This window comes from Panthera leo, chromosome D1 (genome assembly GCF_018350215.1).
Source record: "Panthera leo isolate Ple1 chromosome D1, P.leo_Ple1_pat1.1, whole genome shotgun sequence".
NCBI lineage: Eukaryota > Metazoa > Chordata > Mammalia > Carnivora > Felidae > Panthera > Panthera leo.
In genome coordinates, this window is record NC_056688.1 from 22,941,598 (window position 1) to 22,958,026 (window position 16,429).

A 16,429-nucleotide genomic window follows, 5' to 3' on the forward strand; every position below is an offset into this window, starting at 1 on the left:
CCCAGACACTTTGACTTGTTAGGGCTGCGCCTTGAGGAGGCGAGCTGTCTACCCAGGAGTTCACACCGATGTAGCTCCAAGTTAATGGTAAACACAGACCACTCTCCTCCCCGCGTTCCTCTCCCTCCCTCCTGTCTTCCTTCCAAAGAGATACTGAGTTCCCCCCCAACCCCCGCAGGCGGTCTGCCTCCTTCCACACAGCTCTTTGGCTCAGGCATTTTCCCAGCCTCCCCATAAAACTCTTGTTGTCCTAGATCCTGTTCCTTCAGGGCCTGTATCTCTTCGGTCAGAACAGGAGGGATTAACTCGCTTGGCTCTGGGGCGCGCACAGGGATTTTCAGGGGAGGACAGGGATGGACGTTCCAAAGAATTTCAGAGTAAGACATACACCCACCCACCCCCATCACAAGCTATAAGCAGCTTTATACAAACAGGGAGTATCTCAGGATCCCCATTTTCACGTGCTACTCTACAGGAAAGCAGCATTCCCTTTTAATATAAAGTCGTATCAACCAGATAAAACCTGTCAAAGCTACATCACTTAAAATATGTACAGTTCCACACAGAATATTACAACCTGAAGGAAAATAAAAACACACTTTTCAATATGATACAAAGACATGCATCTCAAAGTCATTGCTGTAAAAGGGCAACACAGGTGGAATTCAATTCTGAAATTAAGCTCTTTGCAGTACTGTATCTGGAATGATCGTTGCGACACAGTCGGCCTGATACAGACGTATCGGTGTTCACAGACTCACTCAACATAAACACAACCCAGAAATGCTTTCCTAAAAGACCACTTCAAAAGGCTGAAAACATTGCAATTTCGCTTACATCCTGTACGGCACCCATCACCAGACTATTGGTACGTGATGGAAAAAAAGGAGATAATGAATCGATACGACAGGAGCGGGGATGTTTTATGCTAAAACAAAGAACCACAGAGAATTCTAAGAGGAGAAGGCACATGAAGAGGCCTGACCAGTGACATGTTCACTAAGCCGAGGGAAGATCACATTCCCTGGCGGGGCGGGGAGGGAGGGGGGGGTAGGAAGAGGTGAGGGGTGTCCTGGGGAGAAACGGGGACTCTGGAAAGACCCAGAGCACACAGCTCTGCCCCTGCAGGACCGAGCACAGCTTCTCTGGCTGTGGGGTCAGGGCATCGGAGGCACCATGCGGCAGGGGAGGAGAGCATACAGAACTGGACCGGTTCCATTGAAAGAGGGAACCACATGCTTTTGGAAAGCAGTATGGAAAAAAATGGAAGGAGCCCAGATTACGACTCCAGATAAACTGGGCTAAAGTTCAGGCTCTGTGGTGGGTGACTGGCTATGTTGCAGATTTGCTGTGAGGGTTACCGAGATAGCAGAGGCCAGCATTGAGCACGGTGCCTGGTCCACCGCAGCTACTCCACAAATGCTAGGGCCATCTCCCACCCTGTGCTATGTCCTCGGACTTCCCGGGGAAGCGACAGCAGGCAGGACGGTTGCTGGTTGACTGTGCAGGTCATACAAGTTCAGAATAACTCAAGGTCAGGGAGAATGCAGAACTCCTGAACAGTAAGGCAACTGTATATATATATATATATATATATTTATATATTTATATTTATATTTATGTCTCAATATATAAAGGCATTTTTTTTATAAATAAAATACAATAAAAGGGATAACACTTAAAACAGCGTTACTAATAATATAAATAAAGCAGTCCACAATGAGTTTGCCCTAAAGGTAAAAGTTGTCTCCTCTACCGGGTGGACAAATCCCATATTCAAACTCAATCTTTAAAAGCAGTTTATGACCTAAGGCTCATGCTAATATACCTCTGTTTCCTGAATCAAAATGACTGCCTACGAACATTTACTCCCAGTTTTCTCAAACTCCCTTTGTGACCGCATGGCTGTGAGTTGGTTGGCAAAAAACACAGGGCATGTTTTCATATTCTGTGCACTAGGACTCCGTCCTTTGCTAATCACAGAAGGGATGCAGATATCCCCCTCCAAAGCCAAGTGTATCTACACCACATGAATCATAAATCCAGCATACTATAGGTATGGACATCTGGAATGCAGAATTTGATTCTACAGCACCCCTAATACCGGACCCTGAAATTATATTCACTACATTCCACTCGAAGACATTCTCGCATAGTGACCCAGCTCAAACAGCGTATTTCGCTAACAGCTCTATTTATAAAATATATAGACATATGTAAGGCAATATTGATGCATTTACATAAACAGTTGATTAACATAGTATTCTAGTCTATTTCACTGCAATTTTTGGGAAAGAAGTTTTTTTCATTTATGCTGAAACTGTTTGACTCTACATAAAGAGAATCATTTTGTTTTTTTTTCCCCCCAAGGGATGCACAATCCAAAAATAAGCAGTGATCCATTAAAGCTTGACTCAAAAGCTATTAAAATAGCTATTAAATAGTAGTAGTGTTTTTTTGTGAGCTTTTGTTTCTTTTTTTTAGATGTGGAGAAGAAAAGCCTTCCAAAGGCAGCTGCAAATGTCCTCGTCACTCAGAGGGAGCAGTAACTGTGATTTATGAGCTCTGCTAACCGAAGCTTCAGGTGCCTGTTTACAATGACGACATTCTGAAAAAAGTCAGGAAATTTCAGACCATACCCCTTTCCCTCCAAATTAAATCTTTTCTGACATTCACGTCTTCCAAGCATTGCCCATGTTGGAAGCTGGAAAATAATAATTTTCGGGTGGCATGACACCGGGAGCACAATGTGGGTCTTTCTTTTCAAGTCGCCACTTTAAACTTATGTTGTTCCTACTCTCAGAACAGTCAAAAAGAGCTCCACAGTGATGATTTTATAAACCAATCCAATTTTAAGGTAGTGGGACCTGAGGACATTCATTCTTCTCTCTGGCCCTGGTTCCCTCTCTGCAAAATGCAATAACCCCACAGACCTTAACCTCAAACCATGTTCATGACACTTTGTGACTAGTGTCTAGAAAACGGAACATAACTTGTGCCCATGTGCAGACAGTCAACAGGTCCCCTATCACTTCTGTGGAAGGCACTCCTAAAATTCAAAAGAGACCTGCTATTATAAACACTAGGTGACAGCTGAGGGTGATTCCAAATGTTCTCAATAATAATAAACATAGTATCAAAAGCCAGCTTTCCATCTGAAAACTTCCAACAGCCAGATCAGTTCCCTCTCGAGCCGTATCGGCCAAGAGGCTGGATCCTTGCAGGAGGAGCTCTTCTGGTCACTGAGGTTCTCGGAAACATGGAATGATACCACTGCTCTCAGATGATTGAAAACTACGCAAAACTAGGTTTCCTACTGAGGGGGAGGGAGGAATAGGAATTGTTAAGGCATAAATAATAAAAAAGGGCACACAATTTAAGATACATTCATATGACCTTACTACTACAAAAAATAAATAACGATTTTCTCTGATTTGAATGAATGTCCTTCACGCAGTCCATCCCCAGGCCTGTTTTGTGCAGGTGCTGGCTTGAAGTGGGAGCATGACCAGTCGTATGCACATCCTCAGGTTTCTTGGGGTTGCTGAAGGACCCCTGAAGGGCTGTCTAGAGGAATGCCGGGAGGAGACCACGCTGTCTTTTCAGTACAGTCCTTTGACCCATGTGGCAAAATAAGAGGATTCCAACTTAAAATTTTGTTCTCTGTTTCTGAATGGACACAGCTGTCTCCTGAAAAACACAAAGGTTTGGGAGCATTAGGAAATCATAAAGCTGATTTTCACAAAACAGTCTAAAAATATTACTTTGATCAATAAAGAAAGAATCATGAGCAAGAGTAGAGCCAGTTGTGTTGAGTTTGACTTTGAGAGAGGAAGTAGGTTTCAAAGATCTAAAATAAAGCTGAGCTCTCATGGACAGTTGTACAATTCATCTGAGGGCTAAAAGCAAAAACCCCTTAAAACCCTGCAAATAACCACTTTAAAGAAAGGCTACAGGGGCGCCTGGGTGACTCAGTAGGTTAAGCATCCGACTTCGGCTCAGGTGTGACCTGAGATCTCATGGTTTCTGAGTTCGAGCCCCACGTTGGGCTCTGTGCTGACCGCTCAGAGCCTGGAGCCTGCTTCAGATTCTGTGTCTCCCTCTCTCTCTGCCCCTCCCCTGCTTGCATGGGGTCTCTCTCAAAAATAAACAAACATTCAAAAAAAAATTCTTTTTAAAGGAAGGCTACAAAAAAAAAATAATAAAGAAAGGCTACAGGGGTGCCTGGTGGCTCCATCAGTTAAGCGTCTGACTCTTGATTTCAGCTCAGATCATGATCTACAGTTTGTGGGTTTGAGCCCCACATAGGGCCCCACACTGATAGTGTGGAGCCTTTTTGAGATATTTTCTCTCTCTCTCTCTCTCTCAATCCCCTCCACCTCAAAACTAAATAAATAAAATATATAAACATTTAAAAAGAAAGAAAGAAAGAAAGAAAAGAAAGGCTACAACTCCAGAATTAATGCAAATGTAAAAGAGGCCCATGATCACAAAATGCATTGGCCCACAAGTCTACTGTTCAGGTACAAACTGAATCAAAGCCTATTTGGATTTATTCTCCAAAATGTAATGGGATTAACAGCCTGAGCTGAAGGATGTGGATAACAGAATTTCACAGAATTCCCTGTATCGTCAACTTTTTTGAAGTACCCACTAACCCCACCTACTATTTAAGAAATATGTGAGTTGATCACAGAAAAAAGCAACTTCCTTCATATAGGTCTTAAGTAACTGAAGACTAGCTTGAAACTTAAGATTTCTTTTTTCTTTCTTTTTTTTTTAAAGCACATAGTTTAATGGAACTTGGGAAACATTTTTCACATGTTTATCATTTTTATGTTTGTATCACAGATGGTTTGGAATTATTAAAAGCATCTTCACACACAGTGATTCTGTCCCTAAGCTATCAAATATGACTGGGTCAATGGCATTACTAAGAACCTTTTATTTTTCTAGTAGGGATAGAATGGTTTCTGACTATACCCTGGGAAATGTATGGGGAAATGCATTAAATTAACATACACAATTCTGCTACCAGATAATATGTTGTCTAACTAGACAGAGAAATTGCTGTAACTATATTTTACACGTGTGAGAAAAGGAGTGAGCCCATTATGTACTCTGAAATTATGATGGGATTTTCCCCCCAACACACACCAGTGGGATAGAGCACTCCAATTTTCACAAAAATGGAAAGACGCAGAAACGATCCCTTTCCCCCCATTTCCATTCTTCTTGCAAATGACTTATGTGAACTCTTGTATTTTTGTAAACTATAGAAGACAGATCTGGGAACAGCTTATTCTGTGCATTCTAAAAACAACCATATGAGGGGAAAATTGTTTTAGATTACGTGAATAGTATTTGCACATGAAACTTGAGATTGCTAATGGCTCCCGGTACCTCTGCTGAACTCTGCTGTATCTTCTGTGCACTCAATGTCGATGTCATTTCTATCGTCCTGACAGCAAGTATGCTGAGCAGGTCTTGGTGCCGTGTCATCTTTGAAGCTCTCCTCAGGTGACTGGCTACAGTCGGGGGCTGTGGAAGCCAGACATACGGGCACCTTCATGTGACTGAGGGGCTTCATTTCCAAGCCATCGTGAGGATAAGGTGCTACCACTGGGACCACAGGAAGGGGGCTGCTGCTGAAAGTGCTGCTGGTTTTGGTGAAACACCTACAAAATACAACCAAAAGAAACAGAATTGTGCCTTCAGGGATCAATCGTTAAAATACACTTACTTTGAAATACCATTTGGTGTTTTGTAATCACAGACTCTCATTAAGAAAGATCAGTGCTTACAAATAATGCAATGATTCACTCTGATTTGCAAGATCAAGAACTCAGAAATTGCAGTTAAAGTGGAATACAGCAGGAGACTGCACCACTTAAGAATAAAGCCATATAGGATGACCAATCTCACAGGCTTCCTTTGCCTTGGTCCTCTGTCAGAAGTTGTCTTCCATTTCATAATTAACTGGTTCCTGAATACAGCACACAGAAGAAAAAGGCCATTAGCCACTAGAAGGAATGGAAGAGAACAGAGAGGAAGAAGAGAATAGAAAGCTAAGAAACCTATGGCCACGTGAGAGGACGAATCTTATGAAAGCCAACAAAAACACACGGCTTTGAAGTCAGGTAATATGTTCCCTCTTCCCCCTTGCAGGGCGGGGGACACTACAAGGATCAGATGTTCGAAATCCAGGTTTTGTATATTTTTAAATTTTTTTCTTTGAAGAACTGATTGCTAGAATTTAGTAGCAAGGAGCATTCACTTCAATCCTGACTTACTTTTATTCCTGCCCTCACCTAAGATACGCGTTTTCTTTTTTCTTTCGGTTCTTCAGATTAGATCATTTCTATTGATCTTCTAGTTCACGGATTCTGTCTTTTGTCGTTTCCAGTCTGCTGTTAACGCCATTCAGTAAATTTTTCATTCCTGTTAATTGTACTTTTCAGCTTTGGAATTTCCTTGTGGTCTTTTCTATAGTTTCTATTTCTCTGCTGCAATTCCTCAAGTGTGAATTCAATGTTTTTATCCTCCTTTAGGTGCTTGAACCTATTTGTAACAGCTGCCTCAAAAGTCACTGTCTGCTCATTGTGACATCTGTGTCACCTCAAGGTCTGTTTCTGTTGTCTTTTTTCCTTTAAGTATCACATTTTCCTTTATTTTTTTAATTTTTTTTAATTTTTGCTGGTTTTCTATTGGTCTTGAACTCTATCCTCTGACACCTCTGTTTGGGTCCCTGACCCAAGACTGGAGAATGCCCTCCGGCAAAAATTCACAAATAAATGTCAGCCATTGTTTTTCAAGTTTAGATTTATTCAGTTCCTGCCTGCTTCAGGCTATTCTCCAATAATTTCAAACTGTCCAGATTTCATCACTATTATTACCTATAAATGATCAAGCTATTCCATCATAAACAGAAACTGGAATAACAGAAATATATTTTTTATTTCAATAATTGTAAGCAAGTCTTAGGAAGACATTTCATTTGGCTTTGATTTGGGCATGTTAGGTAGGAAACACACAGAACTGACCAGCAGTGTGATGGAGCTAGGCGATGTTGGGGAATAAAAATAAGAATCTTTTGGATTTCCACTTTTTTACCATGGGATGGTACATTTCTGGGGCATATGCAAATGAGTAAAAGAAGTCCATGCAACTGTTACGAGCATCTCTGTTGGTTCAGGTTATTGGAAATACTAACTGCTAAGCAGGAAGAAAGATCTGAACCTGCAAGACAGGAAGATATCTGTCAGTTAACCAGATCCTTCATTTAAGTAAGTCCAACATTAATTTCAAATAGAGAAGTATACTTACTATAAATTTAGTGGAATCTGGATACTAGTCACCTGGAATGGAAAGCCAAGTATGTGAGGTATTCATTTGTACAGAACAGTTTGAGTACAGGATTATCTAACAGGACTCTATTTTAAGTTTTAATAATATATAGCAAGAAATACATACCTGATTCAAATAAAACCTAAGTGTTCCCATGCATGTCTTAAGCCAATAAAAAATGAAGGAAGCACTAGTAAGAAGAAAGTTTGCTGGAGGCAGAATCAGAGCACTGGACTAGACAGATCATGACTCCAGGAGAGTATGGCATTCCTTATTTGTCCCGTTCTACATTTTATTCAACTCTGAATTTTAAAAACTTTTCTGGGATGCTGGCAAAAGTGAGCACTAATCTCCTGACAGCCATTTAATAATGTCCATGTCATCGCCCTCTTTCCTTCTTGGATTTTGTCAGGTCTCTTCCTCTGTCCCAATACCCAGGGAACCTGAGAATCCCTCTGAACATATTCAATTCGTCGAATCGAATACAGACTGTTAAGTAGGGTATTCACCCAAAATGTGGGGCATGGTCAGAGGCAAAACCAAAACACAGACAAAAATAGCCTTTCTGAATTCAAATACTACTAATGAAAATTTAACGGGTATTCTCCATTTATATAAATAACCTTACCTAGAAGAACCCTTTATTCTAAAAGCATTTGCTGAACACCTTCTAAATGTCAGACACTGTGGTAAGAGACTGAAAATATAAAGGTAAATAAGGCAGATTTCCAGCTTCCAGTCAAGCAGAGATGGACAAGCAAACAAATGGTTCCAGCGTGATGCAGTAAGTTACACAAGAAGACGTAAAAGACACTGTCTGTGAGACGGTAATAGATGTGTGCTCGATGAGAACAGGGCACGTCCCATGTGCCCAGCCAGAGACTAGTGTCTATTCTTTCCTACTAGTTCAGACCCAATTGTTTTATAATCGAAGAAATTACATTAGGTCACAATTACAGAATTAGAGAGTAAGAAGGATTCTGGTTTCCCCAAATTGGAAATATCTCTAGTTGGGGGAATCTACATGGTTTCCAAGATTTGTTGGAAATAACTTTTAAAAAATTAAACTGCTGGTTTCTGGCTATGACTGATTAGTTTGTATCAGAACAATCCTCCCGCCAAGGACAACTACAAAGGATGGAGAAATTTTTATTTTAAAACTTTTTTAATGTTTATTTATTTTTGAGAGAAAGAGAGAGAGAGAGCGCGCGCGCATGCACATGCGAAAGGGGCAGAGAGAGAGGGAGAAATAAATAAGGTAGATCTGAATCTGAAGCAGGCTCCAGGCTCTGAGCTGTCAGCACAGAGCCCAATGTGGGGCTCAAACTCATGGACGGCGAGATCATGACCTGAGTGGCAGTCGGATGCTTAACTGACTGAGCCACCCAGGCGCCCCAAGAAATTTTTATTTTAAATCTGTTGAAGTCATCAGAGGGCTACTACCCAAGCAAGCACCTGAGCGGCTGAGATTTCAGAGAGAAGGTAAATGTGAACCCGAGTTTCAGCATCCCCTTTTCCTCTTGAGGCATTTCCCCAATTCAGTGCAAAAAGAAAAGGCTGAGGCATGAAGCAGAAAGTGCTGGCTACAAAGCTAAGAAGCTAAGCAGGACTCCTGGCACTTTCATGGGGCTGAGAAAACAGAAATTGGAGTTCAGAGCCTCCCAAAGAGAAAAGACTTTTTAATTAGGACCCTTGAAGGCTTATGCTGTAAAAATAACGGTGAAGCAGAAACAGACAACACTTTTACAGACGCTGAAACTCAGCAGTAAATAATCAGCTCAGTCCCTGATCGGGTTAAAGCGATCTGCCCCTTGCCAAACTGCCTGCCAAAAGCAGTCCCGTCTGGAAGAAGAAAACTTCTTCCAGAGCCTCTGTGAGTTTTCATACGCAGTGCCCAGAATTCAATTAAAAATTATCAGGCATATCAAGAGAAAAGAACGAGAGAAAAATAAGTGATGCAGATACTGAATTAGGAGACAAAGACTTTAAAAGACTTGGATGCATATATTTAAGAAAAAAGATGACAAGATGAAGAGTTTTAATAGACACTTAGAGTCTAGTAATAATTAGAAGCAGGCACTGCATACTATTCAGACTGAAGGGCAGAGACAAAAGGATGGGAAATATAGAGAGAAGTTTTAAAGACATATGAAGCATCGTGAAAAGAGAACAAGACAGAGCCATATCTGGAGACAGAGGGCTAAGAATTTGCTAAAACTGACGAAAGCCCAAGCCGCAGATTCAAGAAGTCCTATGAACCCCAAGCAGAATACATATTCACACTTTCGAATGTGAATAATTAACCACAGAGTTTAATGCGAATAATTAAACTGCCGAAGGCAAAATACAATTTGCAAATCATAAAAGCGGTCAAAAGAAACAGACATTATTACTTTGGAAGGGAACAATGACAGTTGCACAGATGATTCTTCACCGGAAACGACAGAAGCCATAATGCAACATCGTACAAGTACAAAAAGAAAGTAACTGCCAGCCTAGAGTTCAATAAACAGTAGAAAGGATCCGTCAGAAAGGAAGATGAACTGAAGACATTTTCAGACCAAAACGCTGGGACAATCTGTCACCCTCAGACCTGTATTATAAGAAATCCCAAAGGGAGTTTTTCCAAGTTGAAGGAAATGACTACCAGCACAGAGAAGAAAGGAAATACTGAAAAGAACGAACAGTAACAAAAAAATGTAGTGTCAGGAATTCTGAATAAATACTGACTTCAAAAAACAGTAGCTGTAATGTCTTAGAGAATTTTATGTATCTGTAGAATGAAAACGTGACAAAAATAACACAAAACCCTGAAGAAGGAAATGAGTGAAAATGGTCTAAAGTGTTTTATTGCCTAAGAAGTGGTCAAAGTACTGATGTATACGGGACTCCGATTAAAGTCATAATGTCTAGCACCAAGCACATAGTTTGTGGCACATTAGTAGGACCTCAAAAATGTTGAACTAATAAATAATAAACATTAAAACATCAGCCATTTTTTATATCCTTTTTCTCAAGTAAGTAAATTCATCATCAGAGGGGGCGGGCAACGATTAAACTAACTGGAAAACATCTTTTAACAGACCATGCTCAGCACTAAGATAAGACATGTCCACTTTAGCGAGAATGAATGGATATACTTACACCTTAGGATTTTTTGTAGGACAATAGTAGTTACGTCTGTCCTTGTTCCATACTGGCTCTGTTGTCTGGGTTTTCTCTCATCTGCTGGTTCCAAAGATATCTGACTTAAACTTCAATCTCCTTGAGGACAGGAGATAACTGTCTCAGTGTTAGAGTAACCTCTTAAAACAGTGAGACACACAGCATAGGCAGACCCTTAAAAACAACCCCCTATGGTGATGTTGTAAAACAAACTAACTAATAAGCTTCTGGCTTGAGGCCCCATGTGTCTGCAAGAATCTGGAAGTAACACAGAGGTCCTAGAAACCTAAAAGACCACAAAGTATCATCAGGGCAGAAAGAAGTTTTCACTTAAAAAAAGCAAAGTTAAACTGTAGTTAAAAAAAAAAAAAAAATACTTGCCAGAATTAGAAAAACCAGGGCACCTCCCTAAAAACAAAATAGTATAAATTAATAATTTGTTGAGGTAGCTCTAAGAGGAATTAATGTTAACGTAAAATAATGTTAACACAAAATAATGAAGACTCACCAGATAGTCAGAGGCCTTAAATTCTTCTGTTGCTTTCCTTTTAGTTTCTTTTTTTCTGCTCACTTCTTCAATTTAAAGCAAAGCATGACATGTTTGTTTGTTTGTTTGTTTGGCTCCATGCCCAGCGAGGACCCCCACACGAGGCTTGATCTCATGACCCTGAGATCAAGACCTGAGCTGAGATCAAGAGTCAGCTGCTCAACCGACTGAGTGACCCAGGTGCCCCAAAGAATGAGCTTTTTTGATGAAGTGCAAGGGCGATTTGCTGGGAGGCAGTGGAGGTGAACTACATGGGTGGGGCAGGACTAAGGGGATGGCCAAGACAGAGGGGCCATGGCCAACTGTGACGGATGATAACCTGCTTTTCTGTGCCGGAGAAAACACATAGATGAAATATGCAGCTGTTTTACAAGAAGTGACGTATATTTAGCAAGAAAAAAAAGAAGTACAATTTAACCGTTCCCTATTCTTTGGTATCTATTTTTCAAATAAGTGAAACAGAAGAGGACAGCAGTTTACTTTGTTCTGAATTGTGACTCTCAACAGAACAGTGTTGACGTTGATCATATTGCGTTAGATTACCCACTTTTCAACATGCTAAACCACACTGATAAAATTTTCTAGTACACCAAATCCTAACCCCTAATCATCAGGAATTAACCTTTTTTTTTTTTTCAATGTTTATTTTTGACAGAGCGTGAGTGTGGGAGGGGCAGAGAGAGAAGCGGACAGAAGATCTAAAGCAGGCTCCAGGCTCCGTGCTGACAGAGGAGAGCCTGATGCCGGGCTCGAACTCACAAACCATGAGATCATGACCCGAGCCTAAGTCGGACGCTTAACCGACTGAGCCACCCAAGCACCCCAGGAATTTATCATTTGGATAACTACATGGAAATCATTTTTCTGTTCCAGGTATCTACATGTATCAACATAAAAATGGCTTTAACTTGGGGGTTATGTGCTAAGACACAAGCATAGATGACAAAGTATATGAAAAAAGAATATCATAGGGGCAAATGGGTGGCTCAGTCATTAATCCCTCTAACTTTGGCTCAGGTCATCATCTCATGGTTTGTGAGTTCAAGTCCCATGTCAGGTGAGCACCAGCCCCACTTCAGGTGAACCCCGCTTCTCTCATTCTATGCCTTCCTCTCTTTCTCCCTTTTTCCCTCTGTCCCTCCTGGGATTCCCTCTCTGCTCCTTGCTTACTTGCACCCTCTCTCTCTCTCAGAAAATAAAAATAAATTAAATAAATAAAAAATAAATGAATAAATGAAAAAGGACTATAATACCTGTTCTGAATAGAATTAAGAAGATAACATGTGGAAACACTTTTGCTGATTAACACTTGAATTAAAATCGCTAAAGCAATCGGGTAATCACAAAAATAGTTATGTATATACATGTAAACTTCAAAGACCCAAATCTATAGGCAGTGAATGAGAGAACATGTCAAATGAGTATGTCTACAAATATAGGACATTTATCAAGCTGCTCTTACAATGCACATTTTACAGTTTATACAGGCACAAAGAGTTTGTAATTTCACTACCTTAGGCTTCTCAAATAATCCTTCAATTGCAGTTATTATTGGCTTAAGGTAGAGTGAAAGTTTTCACTGAGCTGTCTCTGACTCAATGAAACTACTTTGCTTAATTTTCAATGTAAAAACACTGGGTAAATAGAGCCCTGGGCATCTTGCCACGTACAAAAATGTGTGCTAAAATTAATTCAGGTGGTCTGGGGCCTGTTAGTTTACTAAGATCTCTTTCGGTTAACAGGAAAGACCTGGCAAATTGGTAAGATAGAAAAAGGACAGTTACGGTGTCATAAAAGTAATGAAATAGTCTTTAACCAACAATCTGGATAGCACACACTAGGAAATAGAAGATTGGAACAGTGGCACAGGACTGTGCTTCGACGAGTATGTTGTTTAGTATTTGACTAAATATATTTTGGACATTCCAAAAAACTATATGGGACCTCTGAAATATTTTCTAGAGAAGTGGCCCATTTCTGTTTACACAGTTAAATATTTGTTAAGTGTGACTGATTATGTACAGAATGGCTCTGATCAGGTAATTGTATAAATTTTGCATTAAGTTTCCTCTTTTTTTTTCTAAATTTTTTTTTAATGTTTATTTTTTTTTTGAGAGAGACAGAGACAGAGACAGAGACAGAGACAGAGACCAAGCAGGGAAGGGGCAGAGAGAGAGGCAGGCACAGAATTGGAAGCAGGCTCCAGGCTCCGAGCTGTTAGCATAGAGCCTGATGCGGGGCTCAAACGCACAGACTGCGAGATCGTGACCTGAGCCGCAGTCGGCCACCCAACCGACTGAGCCACCCAGGCGCCCTTTAAGTTTCCTCTTTTGATGATCCCTGAAGGGCAAAGACTGACTATCCATGGATCTCTTGGATGTGTGATACTCATTTTCGTGAGTATGTTCTTGAAACTTCTGAAACACTCACATCTTGGTGGTGGTTTGTGTTAATACTCAGCTTACTGGGTGCCTGGGTGGCTCCGTCGGTTAAGCATCTGACTCTTGACTCCGGCTTTAGGTCATGATCTCCAGTTCATGAGTCTGCACCTTGAGTCAGACTCCATGGTAAAAACACAGAGGCCGCTTGGGATTCTCGCTTTCCCCCTCCGTCTGCCCCTCCCCTGCACACAGGCTCTCTCCCTCTCAAAATAAATAAATAAACTTAAAGTAAATACTCAGCTTACTTCTGTTTCCTCTTGCCTCAGTGTCTCTGTCACATTGCTGACCCAGCCCTTATTTTTGGAGGCTCATCAGTTACTATGCAACAGAAGCCTGACGACATTCCTCCAGGGCCACGGCTGTCCTCCACTCTCATTGTACATTCTTTGTTGGATGCAACGACCCCAGTGTCGGAGTGGGAGTTGCCCTTTGGGAATTACTTTACTGTGACTGTCACAAAATAGATGACAATAAACGACTGAGTAAATTACTGAACATGGCAAGCTCACACACACATTGTCTTACAAATAAAAGACCAAAAACACTATCCTAACCACCTGACTCCCGGACGACAGGCCACTGTTCTCCATATTATAAGTAGGAAATATAGAACTTCCTCAGAAGGATGGTACTGATCAATTTTAAAAACTGGACACAATGTGGGAATGCAAGCTGGTGCAGCCACTCTGGAAAACAGCATAGAGGTTCCTCAAAAAACTAAACATAGAACTACCCTACGACCCAGCAATTGCACTACTAGGCATTTATCCACGGGATACAGGTGTGCTGGTTTGAAGGGACATATGCACCCCCATGTTTATAGCAGCACTATCCACAATAGCCAAAGGATGGAAAGAGCCCAAATGTCCATCGATGGACGGATGGATAAAGAAGATGTGGAATATATATACAATGGAGTATTACTCGGGAATCAGAAAGAATGAAATCTTGCCATTTGCAACTATGTGGATGGAACTGGAGGGTATGGTGCTAAGTGAAATGAGTCAGTCAGAGAAAGACAAAAATCATATGACTTCTCTCATATGAGGACTTTAAGAGACAAAACAGATGAGACTCATAAGGGAAGGGAAACAAAAATAATATAAAAAAACAGGGAGGGGGACAAAACAGATGAGACTCATAAATATGGAGAACTGAGGGTTATGGGAGAGGTTGTGGGAGGGGGGATGGGCTAAATGGATAAGGGGCACTAAGGAACCTTCTCCTGAAATCATTATTGCACTATATGCTAACTACTACTTTGGATGTAAATTTTAAAAAATAAAATTTAAATAAATAAATAAATAAATAAATAAATAAATAAATAAAATAGGTCAAGGGGATGAAAAGTACAGCCAATAATAATATATTAACATAATATATAATAACAGCCAGTGATAGTCAATAATAATATAATAATAATAATAATATAATAACATCCAGTGACAGATGGTGACACTGTTGTGAGCATTACATAATGTATTAATTATTGAATCACTATCTTGTACATGTAAAACTAATGTAACATTGTATGTCAACTATACTTCAATAATAAAAAATTTTAAATAACAACAAAAAAAAAAACTAGACACAATGTTTTGAATTTTTTTTTCTTAGGGAATTGGGCAGATTACCACAGATGGAAGAGAAACCAAACCTTAGGTTTTATGTGTTTGCTGCCTTTGGTTTTTATGGCTAGTTCTGAAGTGGCTACATGATCAGCGATAGATAGATGGAGTCATAACAAATTCACTTCCTGGAGCAAAGAATTTAGACGTCCTCAACAAGCAGTCACTTTCATACTTCACAAACCAGCTGGGTAGCTCTAATCGTAGGCCAGAAAGAGCTAGTGCTATAATGCAATGTTTGCATACTCATCTTGACACATTATTTTTATCTGCGTCTATCTATCAGTGAAAGGTTCCAAACTGGTTAAAAAGTGTCCCCAAGCTCAGCAACACACAGACTTTCTTTTTTAAATTTTTTTTAACGTTTTTTTAATTTATTTTTGAGACAGAGAGAGACAGAGCATGAACGGGGGAGGGGCAGAGAGAGAGGGAGACACAGAATCCGAAGCAGGCTCCAGGCTCTGAGCCATCAGCCCAGAGCCCGACGCGGGGCTCGAACTCACGGACCGCGATATCGTGACCTGAGCTGAAGTCAGACGCTTGACCGACTGAGCCACCCAGGCGCCCCAACAACACACAGTCTTTCAAGGTTGTCCTCATGCAAGAGCTTGGAGATCATTCATACGATCTGTGCTTCCTAAGGCACCAGTCCCAGTCAAGTTATTTCTCCTTTGACCATCAGCCACGTATAGCTTGCACTTTTTCTTCCCAGGTGGATTATATACATTTCTCCAAGCTGGTTTTTACTTGGCTACTTCCTGCCCACTTCTAATCTCTCTAGGACCCTTAATTTCTTGTTTTTTCCTGATGGGACCTCTCAATTCATTCATCTGTGAATTCCATCAGTGTCCTCTCTACTCTTTTTCTACACATTGTCAAGACTGATGACAAACAGGCAGGATTTAACCTCAATCCTTTCCCATTAAACTAGCCAAGCAACTGACAAACCCCATTTGATTACATATCCAGAACTGCTCCACTGCCTTTTAAATTGAGAAGAGAAGGGGAAAGACAGAAAGCTTTTGATTTATTTGACTAAAATCTGTTACATTCTTGAAATGCGCAAGGATTTCTCAATTAAGTCTTCAGTGCAGGGGATTGGCTCCCCACAAAGGTGCATTAAATACGCTTCTTTCTAGCTGTCCATCGTGAGCTATTACATATCGCTCTTAAAACCCGAAAAGGGTTCAAATTAGCTGAACATGATGAAGCAGGCAGTCATTTACAACATGCCACAAAAGCACTAGCACATCAAATAAAACTCTACAGACTGCTGGAGTGCACATTCCCCTCTTACCTGT

General features: G+C 40.6%; 1 protein-coding gene across 3 annotated transcripts in view; it reads right to left on the minus strand.

Annotated features, from left to right (window-relative positions):
• Positions 1 to 1,645: 1,645 nt before the first annotated feature.
• Positions 1,646 to 16,429, minus strand: part of CDON (cell adhesion associated, oncogene regulated) — a 101,660-nt gene continuing 86,876 nt past the window's right edge. For 2 of the 3 annotated variants that reach the window (XM_042905685.1, XM_042905686.1), the window contains exons 19-20: positions 5,404 to 5,678; positions 1,646 to 3,690 (exon numbers count right to left, since the gene is read on the minus strand). In XM_042905685.1, coding sequence (XP_042761619.1) covers positions 3,527 to 3,690; positions 5,404 to 5,678 — 439 coding nt within the window. In that variant the 3' untranslated portion in view covers positions 1,646 to 3,526. The remainder of the gene's footprint in view (positions 3,691 to 5,403; positions 5,679 to 16,429) is intronic. The other variant, XM_042905687.1, reaches the window with a different exon arrangement.